Source organism: Peromyscus leucopus, chromosome 14 (genome assembly GCF_004664715.2).
Source record: "Peromyscus leucopus breed LL Stock chromosome 14, UCI_PerLeu_2.1, whole genome shotgun sequence".
Classification (NCBI taxonomy): domain Eukaryota; kingdom Metazoa; phylum Chordata; class Mammalia; order Rodentia; family Cricetidae; genus Peromyscus; species Peromyscus leucopus.
In genome coordinates, this window is record NC_051075.1 from 71,508,773 (window position 1) to 71,529,173 (window position 20,401).

The window sequence follows — 20,401 nt, forward strand, 5'->3', positions numbered from 1 at the left end:
GGCAGTTTGCTAACCCCGTCTGTGCTCTGGGTTCAGCACCTAAACATAAGCTCGTGACTCCATTGCCCAGGTTCTCAGGAGCTGGGCTGTATTGCAGGCCATTGCTTGTGGGTCTCTTTCGCTCTCTTCCCTTAGAACTGAAAGAGAGGCCACAGGCTCTGTCCCTCATCTGCCCAGTGTCACCAGGAGCACAGGTGGCCTGGCTGGAGAATTAGCACAATAGCCCTGAGCAGGGACCGAAGGACCCGAAAGGAAGCCTGGGATCTCTTGGGAAGCCGAACTCTTCTGCCTCTGCTGTCTCCTGTGTTCAGGGATGGCTGGGTACCATCCTGTGGGTACCTGTGATGTTACCATGGGAACCGAAGGCAAGCAGGTGCCTGGAGGATGCTGAGCCATGTGGGCTGCCTGTATGGCTTGTGCCAGGAGACCCCAGGTTTTTGCTCCTCAGTTGTTTTTTAGAACAACTCCCCACTTGCTCTTAAGTCAATAAACAGAAAGCTGTCCGCTCGTGCCTTGGGGTTGAGGGGGAAATGTCGGCTGATCTTCATTCCTCCAGGGGCAACCCTGTGCTGGAGAGGCGCCTGGGCTCTGTCTGTTGGTGATGGTGGGCCTCAGTGACCTGCTAGAAGGTTAGTGCTAGTCTGGAAAAGCTGCAGCGCTTTTTCCCTCTCCGGGATTTGCTCTCAGGAGCTCAGTGGAGCCAAGAATGACTGAAATACTGTGCTCTTCCTGGAGATTTGAACACAGAGCAGGGTGGCAGGTTCAGCCCAGGCTCTGCAGGACAGGTGTTCCAAGAGTAGATTGAAGGGCTCAGGGATTCCTGACAACTAGCAGGGGCTGGCAGGCAGCACAGAGGCCATTCCTGGAACTTCTAAGGGCCATGCCTCCAACTTCTGCCAACAGAGCATGAGACCCAGAGGTGGAACTCAGAATGAGCCTGGGATTTTGGTTCCAGTAGTGGCCGATACACCTAGGCACCAGCCTGATCCATTCTTCCTTGCTAAGAAGAACTGATTTTTACTGGGATGTTCTAAAGTTAATGTGGGGGTTGGGGGGAAGAAGCAGGCAAGAATTTTGTCTTCTGAGGGGGCTAGGAATAAGGATGAGGATGACAAGCAGGTGCTTTTTCCCACAGGACAGATTAGCAGTAACACTTAGGTGGTTTGAGGACCAGGAAGTCCATTCAGGCTGGAGAGAGAGAAAGGCTCAATGATCAACTACTCATGTCTGCCACGGGTACATTAAGGGAGGGAATGGCCCACTTCTCTTTTCTATGCTGACCTGGAAAGAGTACAAAACTAGGGTGAGGGAACAGAGGAACCTCTGCTGTAGGCAGATCCCCCTGAGACAGGGAAGTGGGGTATGACCCCTCCTGGGTTGTGTCTAAAATCTTAGATGTCCACAGCGAGAGACAGCCTTGGGCCCCCTGCCAAGCCTTGGTGCTCAGACCTCAAGGATCTACCTTGGGGCCTCTAGAGGCGCAGCCAGTGAGCTTCCTTTCCCTTCTGCTATGCCCAGGCCCTTTCTTCTGTCCCTCATCTGGCCTCCCTAGTACATCTCCTCTGTCCTCATAGTCACAGCCACATTTAATTTGCAGGAGCCGGGAGACACCCTCCTACTTATCCCCAGGTCCCCCTGTGTCTCCTCCGTGGCCCTCCAGCTCCTGGTAGGTTGAGCAGCACCCGTGGGAGGCAGAGGAGCAAAGTCAAGGGCCAAGGCCCTGGTCTGGATTCAGCATCTTAAACAGAACAGACCCTTCCTGGTCTAGATCGGAGGGCAGGGCCTAGACTTCATTTACCCTAACGTTCCAATATGTATGGCCCCAAGAAGGGACTCTAAGGGCTTAATATGTGGGTTAGAATGAAGAGGGGACAGGATACTTTATTCATCCATCCGTCCATCCATCCGTCCGTCCGTCCATCTGTCCATCCATCCATCCATCCATCCATCCATCCATCCATCCGTCTATTCATCTTCCCCTCTCTCCTTTCCCTCCCCCTTCCTTCCTCTTTCTCTCTCCTTCCTTCTCTCCCTCCTACTCCCTACTTCCTATCTCCCTTTCTTGCTGTCTCCCGTCTCACAGCGGTAAACACATGCATCATAAAGTGTGGCCTCACGGCTACTTAGTGTGCATTAGCAGCCCTCCGCCTCTGTGGTCCCTGACTGGCCTCTGTCTCTGTCTCCCATCTGATTACCCCAGCCAGATCAGCTCGCCTCAGATTCTCAACCCCTCCACAGAGCTTGTTGATCTGGCCTGTCCTGACTCCACATTGCATGGAAAAAGAAGGGCCCCCTCAGTCTCTCTCGCTGTCAGGCAGCCTGGGCATTCTCGCAGGGTGGCCCACACCCTTGGCACCCGGCCTCCCAGCAGTAGCTCATGAGGGGCTTGTCATTCCCCTCATCCCAGTGGCAGAGGAACCCCAGTTCCCTTCCTCTAAAGTATCTTAGGACTCTGGTCCCACAGGAAACTGAGGGATGAGCAGTCAATGATGGGGGACTTCACAGGGGCAGAGGAGGCCTCAGCTCCAGGGTGTGTGGCAAGTCCTGCCTCTTGGAGCGACATGAGGCTGATGGCCAATGACCTGCAGGGATGTGCCTGCTGAGGGGATTCCTCAGAGAGCCACAGGAAGCTGAGTCTCGTTAACCCCACCCCAATGGAGCTGAGAGCAGAGAGCTGCCACTCAGGGACACCATTCCCAGAGGCCACAGAGACTGCAGCTTAGTGGCCCCAGCCCAAAGTCCTTTCTCCCCAGGGTCCAATAACCCTGGATTCCAGTCTCACCTGGATGTGGGCAAGTGGCTTTATATCTTTAAAAGCCTCTGTTTCTCACCTCACGCTTAGGGATGAAGAGCTATCAGGCTTGAATCGGGGTGGGCAGTATGGGAATGCCAGCCCTTTGGTGCCGATTCCCCACTGAAAGGCATCGTCTGTGTCTTAGTTAGGGATTCGATTGCTGTGAAGAGACACCACGACCACAGCAACTCTTACACAGAAAACATGTAATTGGGGTGATGGTTTACAGTTTCAGGGGTCAATCCATTACCATCATGGCAGGGGGCAGGGTGGCATGCAGGCAGGTGTGGTGATGCCTACATCTCCACCAGAAGGCAGCAGGAAGTCGACTGACTGTCACACACTGAGAGGAGCTTGAGCAAAAGAGACCTCAAAGCCCTTCCCCACAGCGACACACTTGCCCCAACAAGGCCACACCTCCTAATAGTGCCACTCCTTTTGGGAGGCATTTTCTTCCAAACCAGCACAGCCTAGTGAGCAGCGCCTCAGCCCTTCCCGCCAGCACCTCCAGGACTTCCTAGCTCACCCATTGTCCTGACCCCTAACTCTACTTAGTCCAACTACATTATAAACAGTCTCTGCTCCTGCATTCTGCACTCAGAGAACAGATGGGGCCACAGGAGCAGAAAGCGACACAGGGTAGGGGACCAACAGCATCGATAGTACCTGCTTGGATCCTTACACACACACACACACACACACACACACACACACACACATTCCTAGGCTAACCTAGGTAGGTTACATGTGAGCACTGTCTACAGGACAAATAACACACACGTACGTATACACACACACACACACACACACACACACACACACACACACACACACACTTCTAACAAAGACTTTTTAAGCTTTTTAAGCTCCAACACTTCTCTCCAGGGACACCTTCCAACTCTATGGTAATTGGCTAGGAGGTGACATTACAGTAGCAGGTGTCTATACGCACTTTAAGCAAAAGAAGTTACATCAGAAAAGCACCCAGAAATGGCTAGTATGTCATATTCCAGCTATATTCATATGAAAGAGATAAAAATATCAGTCCCCCTCTGTTAAAAAAGTTATGCAAACAAGCAATCCACAGTGTCATTGTCATAGTTAAAAAACAGAGATATGTCCCACCACCCCACCACCCACGTATTGCAGTTACACCCTCCCCAGCCATTTATGACAAGACACAACTACATTCATAGTAAACAGCTCTCTTTTCTGCTTTTTCTTTTTCTCTCTTAAGTTCTGGGCATGGAACCCAGGACTCACACCTGTTGGGTAAGTGTGCTATCTCTGAGCCACGTCCTTGCCCTGGGAAGGGAGATGTGGGGAGGCTATGCTATATAACGAACACGATATCACCTGAGGACGGTGGTGACCAGCCCATTTCTGGCTTTATAGGTTCTTTGCTGTGTGGCTGTGGGGAAGCGACTTCCCTTCTCTGGGCCTCAAGTTTCTTACCTGTGAGATGGGAAAGCGGAAAAGGAAGTGCTGACGTCCTTTGCCACAGTTCTGACCGAGTGGTAGACCAATGATCTTAGTGAGCATCAGGATTCGGCTACCTGGGTCTGAGGTCAGGGTTCACCAGCCCCTGATTTCCCAGCAAAATGGCAGCGTGCAGGGGAGGCCTTATGGCTGAGGTCATAGACCAAGTAACAAGCCCAAAGTGCTGCTGTCCTGCTTGCCTTTCCCAGGTTCTGTGCTAAGATGAAGGCTGTACGTGGTGTAGCCTGATGCCAGCTTGGGAGGGACTTGGTCTGTGTGCATAGGGTGGTAACCTTGGAGTCACTCTTAGGGCCTCAATATTCGTTATGTTTAAAGTGCCTCTCTGCGTCTTTAACACTGTGGTTGTGTATCTGATGCTAATGCCTGAGGGCACCCCCCACCTACCAAACAAATTCCATCTGTAAAAAGGGGGCATTAAGTATTTCCTAAAAAAAAAAAAAAGTGTCAGTTTAGGGTAAACCTGATCCAGTTTTAACCCACTTAGGAATCATCCCGGAATTCCCTGGTCATATTTCCAGAGGCCTCTGCCACACATACCTGGAGCCCACCTGTTTATTCCTGCCTGGGGCTAGATTATGAGCCCTGGCAGGGGAAAGAGGTAGGACCTCTCCAGCTCTGTGGTCCCACCAGCCTGCACAGTTCCTTCTTGGAAGGGAAGGGAGACCCCTTCAGATGGGCCGAGTCTTCTCCTCTCTGCCTAGTGTGGGCCTGTGTTTCCACTCTGCCCTCAGTTCACACCCTAGCCCGGAGAATGCCTGACCACAATGATGGCACAGGCCTCCTGGGACTGGCCCAGGCCACTGGCAATGGGCTTCACCCTTGCGCATAAGAATAAAAAGTCAAGTTCATCTTCCTTTTTCTTTCTCCTGGAGAAAACACACAAACAAAAGCCCAGCCACTTCCTGAAGACACAGGGTCACGCTCATGGTCACAGACATGTCTCACTGGTCTGTGCTATCAGTGGCTGCCACGTGGGGGTGGGGCGGGCTAAGTGCCATCATCACTTTGTGGAACTTGGTCAGTTCTCTAAGTTCTTCTGCTCCTCTCTGGGGACCCCTCTGTCACTTGTCTGGCCTCACTGCTCTTGGCCATCACCGCTTCCTTTATCTAGCCTACAGCCCAAGTCCTTGTGGCTTTAAAACTAGCCACATGCCCAAGAGCTCCAGGGCTCCGATTCTGCTCAGCTACGCTCACAGCTCGGAGACTTTTGTATCTGGATTCCTGGGTACAGGTTGTCATAAAAGTAACATGTGATTTCTCCTGTCTTCCAGGGATGACAGAATGCTAAGGCACGAGTGTCACACATCCCATTAGGAAAACACACTGCTGGGGACTTCTGTAGGTACAAAGAGACATCGTATCTAAAGTTATCCACACTGAGCATATACATACACTGCGTATAAAAAAAAATCTGTACATTATTCCCTAACCACACATAGTACACATTTAGTATAAATAGACAGAAATGACATCGTAGAAAAAGCAAGTTTGTTCTGGGAACAGATGCAGCATCTAGACAGAGGCTCTTCTGGGTGTCTGGTCCGTCCAGCTTTCCCCAGCAGCCAGTCTCAGCGGGTCTGCAGAAAGTCACCTGTAGGCCCCAGTGGGCTAGGTGGGCGGGGGGCCGTTGTAACGAAGCATGAGAGCGAAGGAGCGGGCGAAGTTGTTGGCCAGGGCGCAGCTGCGCTCCTCCTCACCGGCCGGCAGCAGGAAGAGCAGCAGAAGAAAGAGCAGGAGCAGCAGCTGCAACGGCAGCGCCACGCGGCACGCTTTCTTCAGGAGAGAGCAGGGATTCCACCACCGCCTCTGCTGTCGACTCTGCGGACCAACACAAGACAGACCGTGAGCGACTACGAGGTTCAGGGGCCAGTGGGGCAGGAGGGCATGCTGGATAAATTGCGTGACCACAGGCGCGGTCTGTCCACTGCGGGGAGGGGCGCGATGGTTGGTCTTGGCTGTCAATCGAGAATCGCTATGGAAACAAATCTCTGAGCATGTCTATAAGGGAGTTCTCCATTGGGTAGAGGTGGGGAGACCTGCCCTAACTGTGGGCCACACCATCTCATAGGCTGGGATCCTGGACCGAATAAAAAGGAGAAAACGACCACACACACACACACACACACACACACACACACACACACACACACACACACTTCTAACAAAGACTTTTTAAGAAGCTAACAAGGAAATTGACAATCCTAGCTCATCTCAGTTCCAAGAGCCTTTCTGTGCCTCAGTTTCTCTACAGAGTATTATTACCTGTGTCCTACTCAAAGCTATCCAAGAGAGAAAGGGCTCCACAGGAGGCGAAACTCCTATCCTTCATCCTCTTTGCTCTGGCCATCTGCCTATCCCTCCGTTCCCAGGAGCTGACCACAGAGACTCATGCCCACCATCTGTGAAGATTTTCACTATCCCAATATTACACCCCGAACATCTAGGCTCCATTTGTCACGTGTGTACATATGTGTACACACACTGTACCCGAGGCCTCCTGCCCAACTCTTCCCCTAGACCATGAGCTTCCTGAATGTTTCTAACTGCTCTGGGAGGCTGGTTGTCCTCTGCCTATTTTACAGAGGAAGAAACTAAAGCTATAGGAGAGTCAGTAGCCTGAGATCACACACAGGCTCAACTTCCATCAACACTGCAAAGCCCAGGCTCTCTCCATCACCCTACCTGGTGTCTCTCCTAAGAAACCATGACTAAAGATAATCACAAGGCAGCACTCTGGGCCTCAGCTGTCCACATGGGTCCCATCTTGACCCAGCATGTTGAGTATAGAAGTCATATCAATGCAACTGAGGCTTGGGGTTCTTTCCTAAGGCCTGGTGGGGCCTCATTCACTACCATAAAGCCAGACCAGCTCCAACAGCTCAAGGTGAAGAGAAGCCTGGCAGAGCCCAGCCCCGTGCCTCTCACTGTAGCTCCCTCAGCACCATCTTTAACCCTCTGCCTGCCCTGGGGCACACCGATAACTGTTGTCCTTGGGAGCTCAGGCACGCACGGAACTGTGTAAGTCCTCATGGTGAACACATTTCCCGGCTGGCCTGCCTACCTTGACCACATGTCTTCTTCCCTATTCTCTGAGTACAAAAAGCATGGGTTTGCAGCCCTGATCTCACTACTGAGGGCTCAGAGGAGCCTGTGTGTGTCTCATCTGTGTGCAGGCCAGGCTCACTTGATCCCTGTGTGAGCTAGGCAGGCCATAGAATCACCTTTTTTTCAAACTCCCGGGCTGATGAAGTGGGAGAGGAGACAAGGTACACTGAACTGGTCTTTGCAACTGGTTGACTTCCACGGTGGAAGACAATGGATGCAATGGCCCAGGGAAGGGCAACTTTGTCCTCACTCAAGGAAGGCTAGCACACATTCAGGGGCAGGTGTGTGGGTGTCAGCATCGAGTATCGTCATTACATTTGGGTAACTGGGAAACAGCAGAAAGAGGAACCAGGGCAGATGTAGGAGTCAGAGAAGGCTCTGGAGGAGATGCTGTAGGTTAAAGCGTTATCTTTTGTCAACAATGAGTATCATCATCCCATTTGGGTAATTGAGAAAATAACAGAAAGGGAGGAACCAGGGTAGATGTAGGAGTCAGAACAACCTCTGCAGGGGGTGCAATCACAGCAAGAGGCAAGGAAGACGACCCCTGATACACTCCCTACCCTGACTGACCAGGAAGTTACAGACTCCATGGCTAGGGTGAGACTCTAAGACGTAGGGGAAGTATGAGAGTGGGAGGCTCGGAGACAGGAGGCCTGGAAAGCAACCCATGTGGACATCGGAAGTCAGAGTCAGGTTCAAAACCTCAGTGTTGAAGGTCTTGGTGACAACTCTGTCATAACTCAGCAGTGCCCAGCTGCTTTGGGGTTCTGTGGGTGGAGGGAAGATGGCACCCAATGCAGTCTGAGGCCAGTCTGGGCCAGAGACAGTGTGGCTGAGTGAAGCCCAGCTATTTATTCAGCTAGGAGGAGGGATGCAGCAGATTTGAGCTGTAATCAGGTGACAGAGAGAGAGAGTTCAGTGACATCACTCGGCCCAGCCCCAAGTGGCCTTGCTGTCCCCGGGCAGAAGAGGAAGAGAGCTGTCAAGAGCACTGAAGATCAGGCATGAGAGTGTCCATCACAGCGCCCATCATACTGTTTTTTTAAACCTCAGCTGTGACAGCTATCCTCTACCATTGGAAGCCAACCAATGCCTTCTGAGGTTTGGTATTGCAGTACTCCACCCCGCCCAGGCATCTGTTGAAAGGTAACCATTATCTTACTACCAAGAAAGCAAATGGCCAACACCAACGCCAGAACGCACTTGACTGAAAAGCCTCCATAATTAGCTGGGACACTGGGCTCAGTAGGTAGAATGCTTGTCCAAGCGTGCATGAAGCCCTGGGTTTGGTCCCCAGCAGTGGGTAAACTGGGGATGATAGTAACACGGGCACTCAGGAGGTAGAGGCAGTGTTAGAAATCCAGGTTCGTCCTCACAGACAGTGAATTTGAGGCTCTCCTGGGCTATGGGAGACTGTAGGAAGGGAGGGAGGGAGAGAGAGGAAGTGAAGAAGGAGAGCCCACATAAAGCTGCGCGCACACAGAGGAGCTGTGCACATAAAGCTGTACGTACACAGAGGGGCTGTGCACGTAAAGCTGTGTGCACACGGAGGGGCTGTGCACATAAAGCTGTGTGCACACGGAGGGGCTGTGCACATAAAGCTGTGTGCACACGGAGGGGCTGTGCACATAAAGCTGTGTGCACACGGAGGGGCTGTGCACGTAAAGCTGCACGTACACAGAGGGGCTGTGCACATAAAGCTGCGTGTACACGGAGGGGCTGTGCACGTAAAGCTGCACGTACACGGAGGGGCTGTGCACATAAAGCTGCATGTACACAGAGGGGCTGTGCACATAAAGCTGTGTGCACACGGAGGGGCTGTGCACATAAAGCTGTGTGCACACGGAGGGGCTGTGCACGTAAAGCTGTGTGCACACGGAGGGGCTGTGCACGTAAAGCTGCACGTACACGGAGGGGCTGTGCACATAAAGCTGTGTGCACACGGAGGGGCTGTGCACATAAAGCTGTGTGCACACGGAGGGGCTGTGCACGTAAAGCTGTGTGCACACGGAGGGGCTGTGCACGTAAAGCTGCACGTACACGGAGGGGCTGTGCACATAAAGCTGCACGTACACGGAGGGGCTGTGCACATAAAGCTGCGTGTACACGGAGGGGCTGTGCACGTAAAGCTGCACGTACACGGAGGGGCTGTGCACATAAAGCTGCATGTACACAGAGGGGCTGTGCACATAAAGCTGCGTGTACACGGAGGGGCTGTGCACATAAAGCTGTGTGCACACGGAGGGGCTGTGCACATAAAGCTGTGTGCACACGGAGGGGCTGTGCACGTAAAGCTGTGTGCACACGGAGGGGCTGTGCACGTAAAGCTGCACGTACACGGAGGGGCTGTGCACATAAAGCTGCACGTACACGGAGGGGCTGTGCACATAAAGCTGCGTGTACACGGAGGGGCTGTGCACGTAAAGCTGCACGTACACGGAGGGGCTGTGCACATAAAGCTGCATGTACACAGAGGGGCTGTGCACATAAAGCTGCGTGTACACGGAGGGGCTGTGCACATAAAGCTGTGTGCACACGGAGGGGCTGTGCACATAAAGCTGCACGTACACGGAGGGGCTGTGCACATAAAGCTGCGTGTACACGGAGGGGCTGTGCACGTAAAGCTGCACGTACACGGAGGGCTGTGCACATAAAGCTGCATGTACACAGAGGGCTGTGCACATAAAGCTGCGTGTACACGGAGGGCTGTGCACATAAAGCTGTGTGCACACGGAGGGGCTGTGCACATAAAGCTGCACGTACACGGAGGGCTGTGCACATAAAGCTGCGTGTACACGGAGGGGCTGTGCACGTAAAGCTGCACGTACACGGAGGGCTGTGCACATAAAGCTGCATGTACACAGAGGGCTGTGCACATAAAGCTGCGTGTACACGGAGGGGCTGTGCACATAAAGCTGTGTGCACACGGAGGGGCTGTGCACATAAAGCTGTGTGCACACGGAGGGGCTGTGCACGTAAAGCTGTGTGCACACGGAGGGGCTGTGCACGTAAAGCTGCACGTACACGGAGGGGCTGTGCACATAAAGCTGCACGTACACGGAGGGGCTGTGCACATAAAGCTGCGTGTACACAGAGGGGCTGTGCACATAAAGCTGCATGCACACGGGGGGCTGTGCACGTAAAGCTGGGTGCACACGGAGGGGCTGTGCACGTAAAGCTGCACGTACACAGAGGGGCTGTGCCTTCAGCAGAGAACAAGGAGAATGACCTCATAGAAAGAGGGGCCAGAACATTCCGCATTTGGTTGAAGGGAGGGGGGAAAAGCCATTTCTTGGGAACTTGAGCCATAGGCACGGCCTCCCCCAAATAGATAGGCTAAGTGGGTATCCCCAGTGTAGCCTAAAGAAAACCAGAACAAAATGTAATCACCAGCAGAGATTTTGACCTCCAAGAATCCCAGGTGAAGGTTTCTTGGTAGTGGGTGGAAGTAATCATGAGTGCTCCCTGGGAGGACTAGATTGGAACAGAAATCTAAATTCCAGAGAGGTGAAAATGTAAAACAAAAATTATGAATCTTAAAACCTTGGGAAGGGGAGGGAACAGGAGGACAGGAGGGAGGGGAAGCTGTGGTTGGTATGTAAAATAAAAGGGGAAAATGTTGATTATAGAAAAGTAGAAAAAAAAAAAAACTTTGGGAATACAATCAGGTAAACCCATGCCACTCCCAGGTGGCACCACACGTGGGCCTGTGTGCCCAGAGTCCCACTGTGCAGTGCCCATGTACCAAGAGAGCCTGGCTCTTGCAAACTGGAGTACAGCAGCGCCAGTCAGCTCAGGGCCCCAGTGAAAAGACTGTTTTCAGGGAGGGCAGCGACACGGCCCAGGCCACAGCAGGCCTTGGGGTGACTCACAGCCCAGCTGTCGCTCAAAAGGCAACTACGATTCGTGTGTGTCTGAGCGCTGCAGGCAAGCGTCCACAGGCACCGAGCTGCCCACCATGCTGGCAGGACAAATTTAATACATCTTAATTATTCTGTTTATGCAAACAAACAGGCTGAAGCTGCTGACATAGCTGGAGCCTTGGATGACTTGAGGCCTGGAGGGAGCAGAGGAAATGTGGGGAACCAGCCACACATAAATCATCAGCTCGACAGTGGGTGTCTTTCTTCCCTGTGGGCTGAACATAATATATAGAATGTTTTGGGTTTTTTTTTTTTTTTTTTTTTGTTTTTTTTTTTTTGGTTTTTTTCGAGACAGCGTTTCTCTGTGTAGCTTTGCGCCTTTCCTGGAGCTCACTTGGTAGCCCAGGCTGGCCTCGAACTCATAGAGATCCACCTGGCTCTGCCTCCTGAGTGCTGGGATTAAAGGTGTGCGCCACCAACGCCCGGCAGAATGTTTTTACGTTGGTGAGATTACAGCGTTTGCAGAAGGTACTCCTGTTCTGCCTGGCTGGCCTCTGCGTATGTGTATGTGCATGTCATGTGTATGTGCGTGCGTGCGTGCATGCATGTGTGTGTGTGTGTGTGTGTGTGTGTGTGTGTGTGCGCACAAGTATGCATGTGCATATGTGTGTATGTGTGTGCCCATGTGAGTTTAGGCACATGTGCATGTGTGTAGAGCCCTATCATATTTGCACATACCTAACCAAGTAAAAAACAACATATGGACTGTGAATTTGGATCTTGAATGTCCCATAGAGACTCGTGAGTTGCAGAACTGATCTCCTGGCTACAGTATTTGGAGGAATGGAATCCTTAAGAGGTGGGGCTGCAAATGCCCCAGCTGTTAAGAACAGTGTCTGCTCTTGCAGAGGACTAGGTTGGATTCCCAGCACCCACAGGGCTGCTTACAACTGTAACTCCAGTTCCAGGGGATCTGACGCCCTCTTCTGGCCTCTACAGGCACTGCACATATGTGGTGCACAGACACACATGCAGGCAAACACTCATACACATAAAATAAATATAATGATAAAATAAAAGGACCTACTGGAAGGTCATTAGGCCATTAGAGGGTGTGTCCTTGAAGAGGACCATGGAACAGACCATGGTCTTCTCCTCTTCCTCTTCCTTTGCTTCCTGGCCATGAGGTGGGTAATTTTGTTCCACCTCATGTTCCCACCATGATGTACTACTTCACTAAAGGCCCAGAGCAACAGGGACAAGTGACTATGGATGGGAAAGCTCTATAAAATCTGTGAGCCAAATAACCCTTCCCTCTTTATAAGCTGATTTCCTCAAGCATCTTGTAATAGTAACCAAGAACTGACTAACACAAGACTTGTGCATCACTGCTCTTTCTACTCTTGGAAGAAGAAGCAGGAACAGTGTCTATAGGCATCTGAGGCACACACACACACACACACACACACACACACACACACACACACACAGCAATGAGAGCCCCTACTATGTGCCGGTTGGTAGGAAGGAAACTTTCCCAGCCTTTAGTTCAGTGGACTCCTTTCCTTCACTGGAAGATCATGGTCGAGTAATTTGCCAAATGTCACACACACCGGTGACTGAGCCTGGATTTGAATCCAGAGCATAAAACACCAGTTCTCAAAGTGTGGTCCCTGAGCTAGAAGTGTGACCAACACCTGGGAATGTGTCAGAAACACAGATTCATGAACTATCCAGACGAGTGGATCTCAGGGCTGGGTGCATCCATCTGGGTTCACAGGGCATCCTAATTGTCTCTCCCAATTGTCTCTCCTAATTGTCTCTGATTATCAAGCTGCCCGCCATGAATGGCTTCCTTCTTCATAGGAAGCTGAGGTTCGTTGACTTAAAAGGAAGCCAGAATTGAAGTCAGCCTTTTATGTGCCTACTTGTTTGAACATAGCATGGATAAGCACATAGAACCTTCTAGTTTGTATACCCAGTGGTACAATGGCTGACATCTCCTAGTTGTAGCTAAACAGGGCTATTTGGTGACCATCGGGCCATGAGCTCTCACGGCTGCTGCCCTTCAGAGCCCTCTGACACAGAGACAGCCAGGCTCCAGCTCCAAACAGATGTTCCTGCCGCTCTGCACCCAGCCAGGTGCACACGCTCTAGGATGGCACACTGCCACTCTTTTGTTAGATGATGGGTTTGGAGCATATTAAACAGCGTGTGGCGTGAAGTCATCACTGACTCAGGGACGACAAAATAAATGAATGACTAAAGGGAGAGACAGTCATTGAGGAACACGACCGTACTAGGGATCTGGTTGTAGCTACCACTTAGAATCTGCCTGACAGAGGTGTACAGCCTATGGTCCACATGTCACATGTACCCCAGGATAGCTAGGGATGCAGTCTAACACAAAACTATAAACTTACTTAAAACACTGTGAGGGGTTCTTGGGGGGGTATTTTTTTTTTTAAGAAAAAACTCTTTGCATGGTATGTCTCAGTGTCAAAAGGTTGGACACCTCTGATCAACTCCTGCCTAGGCTGCATGGATGGGGACTTCCAACCATGGAGGGGCTTAAAGTGCAGCAACTACAGGCAGATTGAACACTGGTCTTGGGACTTCTGTCTTCCACCAGGGGCCACCAGGCCAGGCAGTCCGGGTCACCTGCCCTTTCCAGACACCCCTTCCTAGACCCTGAGGTTCACATCATTCTGAACTAGAGGGAAATCCTGGGTGAGACATGTCTGCCTCGGTATGTTCTGGTTCACACAGTCTTCACAATTAATTCGCGGAGTAAATTAAGCCAATATTGATGTTTTCATTTCACACATGGGAAAGGGAACCCCCAGGCAGGGTGATTTTTCCAAGGCCATAAAGCTGGTTGGTGAAGGGCCCCGGGCACAGCCTTGGTCCATAATAAACCCTTCTTGATCCACAAGTCACTCAGTCTCCCGAAGTTGCCAGAGGCCGGGAATGGATCCAGGGTGCCCGCACCTGGGATTTAGACTCTGGGGAATGAGATCTGAAGTGATGCCAGGTTCTTTAACCAGAGTGTGCTGGAGGTTCGTGTCACTATAGTCAATGTTTGACAAGAAATCAAGGGCATCAGTGGGGACAGCAAGGGACAGGAATGGGGAGAAAGGCCCCAGGGATTCTTCCAAGGCACCCTACGAAGGGTTAAAGCATGAGTGTTGAGACTGAGGGCCGATGCCGTCAGCAGTCACATGCCTGGTGGACACATTAGCTCTTCTTCACGCCATTTTCCCCTCAGGCTTAGAGCCAAGCTAAGACTGCTCCTTGGTGTCAGTGTTGGGTACAATGAGATGCTCTAGCCACAAGTGTCCTGGCCTGAACTGGAAATATCCCCACAGGCTCGTGGTTTTAACTGCTGGTGGTTCCTAACAAGGGGAGGTTGTGGAGCCTATGGGAGGTGGGGCCTAGCTGGCTGAAGGTTATACCAGGTCACAGTCCTCAATTTATCCCTCTGCCTCCCCTCCCTTCTTCATTTCCCCATCCCCCGATCTCTCACTTTTCCTCTCCCTCTCTCCCTGGTTGGTCAGGAAGTAGACCGACATCCTCTGCCGCAGGCTCCCAATGCAATGACATACTGTTGGATATTTGGTCACAGCACAGGCCATGGAACTGAGACCCCCCCTAAGAACCAGTCCTGGTACACAGAGCCCAAGCAGTGGGGGGCGCTACCTAGAGTGACTGGTACCGTTCTCACTTCAGCTGTGGTGAGCATGGGAAGAGCCAGAGTCTCAGTGGGCACCAGTGGAAACGTGCCTGGTAGAACAAAGGACTCCACCACCCGTTCTAATGTATCCCCTAGGGCCGAAGAGGCCACACGATCCAATTTGCCCAGAATAGTCCAGGCTCCTGGGTCAGTCCTGATTTACACCTGCTAGCACAGTAATCAAAGCAGTATCCAGTCACTCTCCAGTGTGTTCTGGGTCTGGATGACGAATCTAGGGGTCCTCCTCCACTGTGTGTAGATCAAGGCGAATCTATGCACACTTGTCAATCCCTCCTTGAGCCTGGGGCTTCCCGAGAACACATACCTCAGGGCCCAGCCCATTACAACCCAAAGTTGGTTCTCTTCAGATCTCATGGAACATTCTAGAAAATCCAGACACCCTGCCCCAGAATCACAGGCCTTCTAGCCTTGAACATTCTCTGCCCTCTAGCTATGTGGAGCAGATGGCAGACACGTACCTTTTGGAATGCAGTCAGCTCCCCTGGAGAACTCTGCGTCTGTTATTTTAGGGAAGGGGAAGAAATGGCAAAAATCAGCTAGGCGCGTAAAACCTAAACCCCAGCAGAACCCGTAACAGAATATTCGTTTTGTCAGGGGAGTATTTCGTTAAAATTTCTGGTCATCTGGACAGCCCTGCGCCAGCAGGGGATTTCGTTTAATGAGCTTTTTAACACACTTCAGGTCCAGGTGGCACACTGTCTGGATGGCCTTGGCCAGGGCTGGGGACGTGGCCTAGCTGGCTTGGACTGGGCTGACACCTAGTGGCCAAACTGCCAGTTGTGGGGCCGGAAAAGCCTGGCGTGGCCCAAGCTATGGCTTCTGGGCTCTGAGGCCTGAAAGGGGGCTCTAGGAGGCCACCTCACCTATTCCTTCCTGGGCCTAGGAAACTTAACTTCTTTGTCTCACGTGGCTGTCAACCGTCTAGAGGGAAGGAGACCCCTCTCCTGGATGGGTGTGTTAGGAGACCACAGCATTTAATAAAGGCTATCATTATCCATGGTTTATTAGGAGACAGGAAATCCAGGAGATAAAAGTGCTAGGTCAAGGTCAGAGGAAGGGAGGGCTGAGTCTCAGGACTGCTGGCCTCCAACTCATGCAAACCTATGGCAGTGCCACACCACAGAGATGTAACAGAATGTTGCCTCTGCCAGTGAAGAACTATGACCCAAGCTTCTAGCATTGGGGTCAGGGGTGGGACTTAGCTATCCCCTCTGGAGAATGGGGTGCAGATACTCCAGCAGAAGGTGGCTATAGGCCTAAATGGGAAATGCACATAAAACTCTGACATGGTGGAAGTAAGAGATCTGTATGTACTCTCACGAGACTCCAGCCTCACTGGGAGGTAAGATGGACAAATGATATGACATAACACACACGTCTAAGACCCAAGAGTGTCTCTCTCTTCCTCTGAGCAGTCCCACTGGCCTGGTATATGGATGCACCAGAATGAACTAGATTCAGCTCTGTCTCTCCAAGCCATGGTTGCCTCCTGGGACCCCCAACCTTTACCCCCAGCACCTACCAGCAGGTGGCCAGAGTCCTTGAGCTTGGACTTGTAGAGCATCCAACGATAGCGCAGATCTTCCAGTTCATTGGTGGGGTCCCTTGCTGGCCTGAGACGGAGCAGGTTCTCAAAGAGGTGCTGGCCTTCTGGAATTCGGGCCTCCAGCTCCTGAGGGAAAGGCAGAATTATGTCTCAGCTGCCCAGTGGCCCGAGAACCCCCCCTGGCTGGTAAGAGTACACCAATCAAGGGCCACCTGAGGCATGCTGGGAGATGTACACAGGACCCGTAACACGAGACTCTCATCCAAGCAAGTTTTTAAAGAAATGTTTTTAGGGCTGGAGAGAAGGCTTGATGGTTAAGAGTAATAGCTGTTCTTGCAGGGCACCTGAGTTCAATTCTTAGCACCCAAATGTTGCCTCATAACTATCTTTAACTTTAGTTTGGAGGGATCTGATGCTCTCTTCTGCCCTGCAAGGGTACCAGGCACCCATGTGATGCACAGACATGCATGCAAGTAAAACACTCCTACACATAAAATAAATATTCTTTCAAAAATTGGTCTCAGAAGTATTTATTTTATGTATATGCATGTTTTGCCTGCATGTATATATGTGCATCATGAGTAGGCCTGGTGCCTGCAGAGATCTGAAGAGGGTGTCAGATCCCTTGGAACTGGGGTTATAGATGGTTGTGATCCACCATGTGGATGCTGGGAACTGAACCCAGGTTGTCTTATGAGAGCAGCAAGTTCTCTTAACTTCTGAGTCATCTTTCCAGCCTTCATCTATGCATCCAGAATCTTAGAGAATACCCCCACAGTGTTTACTTTGACCATTGACATTCCAGGACCACAAGTGGCCACCATCACAAAGCAGTCGCCGTGGAACATGCCACTCTGTTAGCATTTCTGAGGCGGGCAGAGTTGGTGTTAAGTTGGGTAGACTTTTTCTATCTAAGTAGACCACAGCTCTCCTGTGGGATGACACTTCCTCTTCCCAGGAGTCCTGAGAGGTGGTGTGGTATAATGGGTGGATGAGGGGGTCTACAGGTTGGAGTCTAGGCTTCAGCCCCAGGTTTGGAACCTCGCTAAGCTGCTCAGGACCTTCCGCAGTGCATGCTGGGTAAGAAGTCATTGTTGTTATGACTGGAGTCATTGGTGGGAAACAGATCTGAGTTGGGGGTAGGTGGGTGCGAAGACTTGCTGGTGATATGCAGCTCCATCAGCAGGATGAGCCATGCACTGAGAACACAGCACAGTGTTCAAAGCCATCAAGGGGCTAACAAATATGGGGGGCTAGTCAGGACAAAACTCAAGGGGGTGGAAGTGCATCTCCATGGCAGAGCACTTGGCTAGCATGTCTGAGGCCCTGGGTTTGGTCCCCAGCACTGCAGAGAAAACCAAGCCACAACAGAAGCTCTGGGGATGGACAAGAACCCAGAGAAGCAAGGCCTCTTCAGACCTCCTTTTGTTCTTAGGATTTTTGCCAACCTTGAGGGAATGATACCAGCTTTGAACCAATCTATGTTTCTGCAGCCTCCCAAGGGTGAGGTGGTGAGAGTCAAAGCCTGGGCTCTACAGAGGAAGGGACCCGTCATTCCCTTTGTAGATGAGATGCCTGCACGCTCATTCTCAGAGTAAAGGGAGCCATTAGTGAATCTGGGCCTTGAGTGTGCTTACTCACAGCCTAGCTCCAGATCATCTTAGTGGTCCAGAGAACTACAAGACTTGAACTTGGAGTCAGTGGTCCCAGAATCATAAAGCCCCCACTTCTCAGAAACAGAAAAAAAATTCTCTCTGGAGGAAGAAACTATCCTAACTCCCAAATTAGTTTTATGTATATTTTGTTCAGGACAAAAAGTAATCACAATAAATCCATGACACCAAGAATGAGAAGCAGAAATATGTGACAGAAATATTCCTAAATGCCTGGAAGTATCAGAATTATTAGGCAGTGTGATTATGGTGGGTTACAGTTCAAAGAATTAAAAGACAAGCTTAAACATTTCATCAAGGATGTGATGGAAGCCAGAGAATGTAACCAACCAGACCGAAGGGAACCATATAGAAGTTCTAAAACTGATCGCCATGACAACCAAAGTTAAGATCTTAATAGACATATGTAATAGCAAATGAGACATAGCCAGGAAGAGAATTAGCCAGGTGGAAGTTGTGTCAGAAAAAAAAATATTCAGAATTCAACACTTTGAGTCAAGGGAAAAAAATACACAGAAGAAACAGACAAAAATATACAGTGGGAAGGAAAAAAATGTGGATTTCAATAACATGTGAGAAAAAGACATCAAGGCAAAGGTGATATTCTAAGAGATCTTGTCAGATATTTTTCCATAAAGCCCCCACATCATGAAAATAGTCACCATGATTGCCAAGCAGGATAAATAAGAAGAAATCTGGACCCTACACTATCACTGAGATGTCATATAAAAAAAGAGAGGAGAGGAAGATGGGCTTGATGAGGGAGGTCTTGGATAATGACATAAGTTTGAACTCCATACTAAAATGTTTTCATCAGGGGGTCAAGGTCAGATTAGTGATTCTGTTGGGTCATGGCTGCCTACAGAAGGAGTCATGACCTGGGTGACACCCCACCAGAAAGGAAAGCAGGGAGTGGACAGAAAATGCAGAGTGGACAGAAACATCCAGGAAGTGGACTTGAGAAGGGTTTGATGCCTGCTATGGGTTGAACAATTGTTCCTTCCCAAACCCATGTGGACAGTGTTGGGACATGGGACCTTTGAGAGATGACCTGGCCCAAGGGTGGGATTAATGACCCTCAAGGATGGGACTAATACTGTCACAAAAAGGCCTTTTTAAAATCCCTTTGCCTCTTTGTGCCTCCTCCATCTTTTGGCCATATGATGACACAAGAAGGAAACCTTGCTAGTTTCTGATATGATACTTGGACTTTCTAGCCTTTGGAGTGGTGAAATTCTTGTTGGTTATAAATGATTCAGTCTGGAGTATTTAGCAATAGAAACAGACCAAGATTAACAAGAAGGCATGGAGGAGAGAGTAGTGGCAGACCAAATACAAGCATGTGATTCCCTCTGCCCTGCCTGCAACACCTTTGACTTTACACCAAGGGGCGGAGTCTCTTTCTCATCCCTTGAATCTGAGATAGCCTGTTGACTTTGTGCAGCAGAACACAGAAGAATCCATGTGACACTAGCATGCAAGTTCCTATTCTAGGCATTGAGTGGTCTGGGCTGTCCCACATGAGAATGAGACACGCATGGTCCATGTCATGTTTGTCTCCACCAACTTCCAGCCCCCCACCAGAGCTACCTAGTTGTTCCATATCTCACAAAAGATAAGATTGTCCAGAATATGTGTCTTGAGCCCAGAATTGGCAGAAACCAGGCTGAGCTCAAATCACCAAGTGTCAAAGTCACGAATTAAACAATAGCTATTGTTTTAAGCAACTCGATGTTGTGGTGGCCTATGGCACAGTGGCAGCTAACTAATACTGGAGTCAAGGCATCAGTGGTGATATTTTTCAAATAGAGAAATATAAAGTGGGATGGATGGATACATGCATAAGTGGATGATTGATGCATGCATGGATGGATAGATAGATGCATGGATGGACAAATAGAGAAATATAAAGTGGGATGAATGGATACATGCATAAGTGGATGATTGATGCATGCATGGATAGATAGGTGGATGCATGGATACATGTATAAATGGATCATGCATGGATGGATAGATGGATGGGTACATGCATGGAGAGATGCATGGATGGATGGATGCATGCATGCATGCATACATGCATGGATGGATGGATGGGTACATGCATGGATGGATAGATGCATGGATGGAAGCATGGATGGATAGATGATACATGCATAAATGGAT

At 50.5% G+C, this 20,401-nt stretch overlaps 1 protein-coding gene across 1 annotated transcript in view; it reads right to left on the reverse strand.

The window, feature by feature from the left end:
• Positions 1 to 3,722: 3,722 nt before the first annotated feature.
• Positions 3,723 to 20,401, reverse strand: part of Syne3 (spectrin repeat containing nuclear envelope family member 3) — an 84,942-nt gene continuing 68,263 nt past the window's right edge. Inside the window, 3 exon segments of the mRNA XM_028859385.2 lie at positions 3,723 to 6,112; positions 15,478 to 15,516; positions 16,542 to 16,691. Of these exon segments, the coding sequence (XP_028715218.1) occupies positions 5,903 to 6,112; positions 15,478 to 15,516; positions 16,542 to 16,691 (399 nt within the window). The 3' untranslated portion in view covers positions 3,723 to 5,902.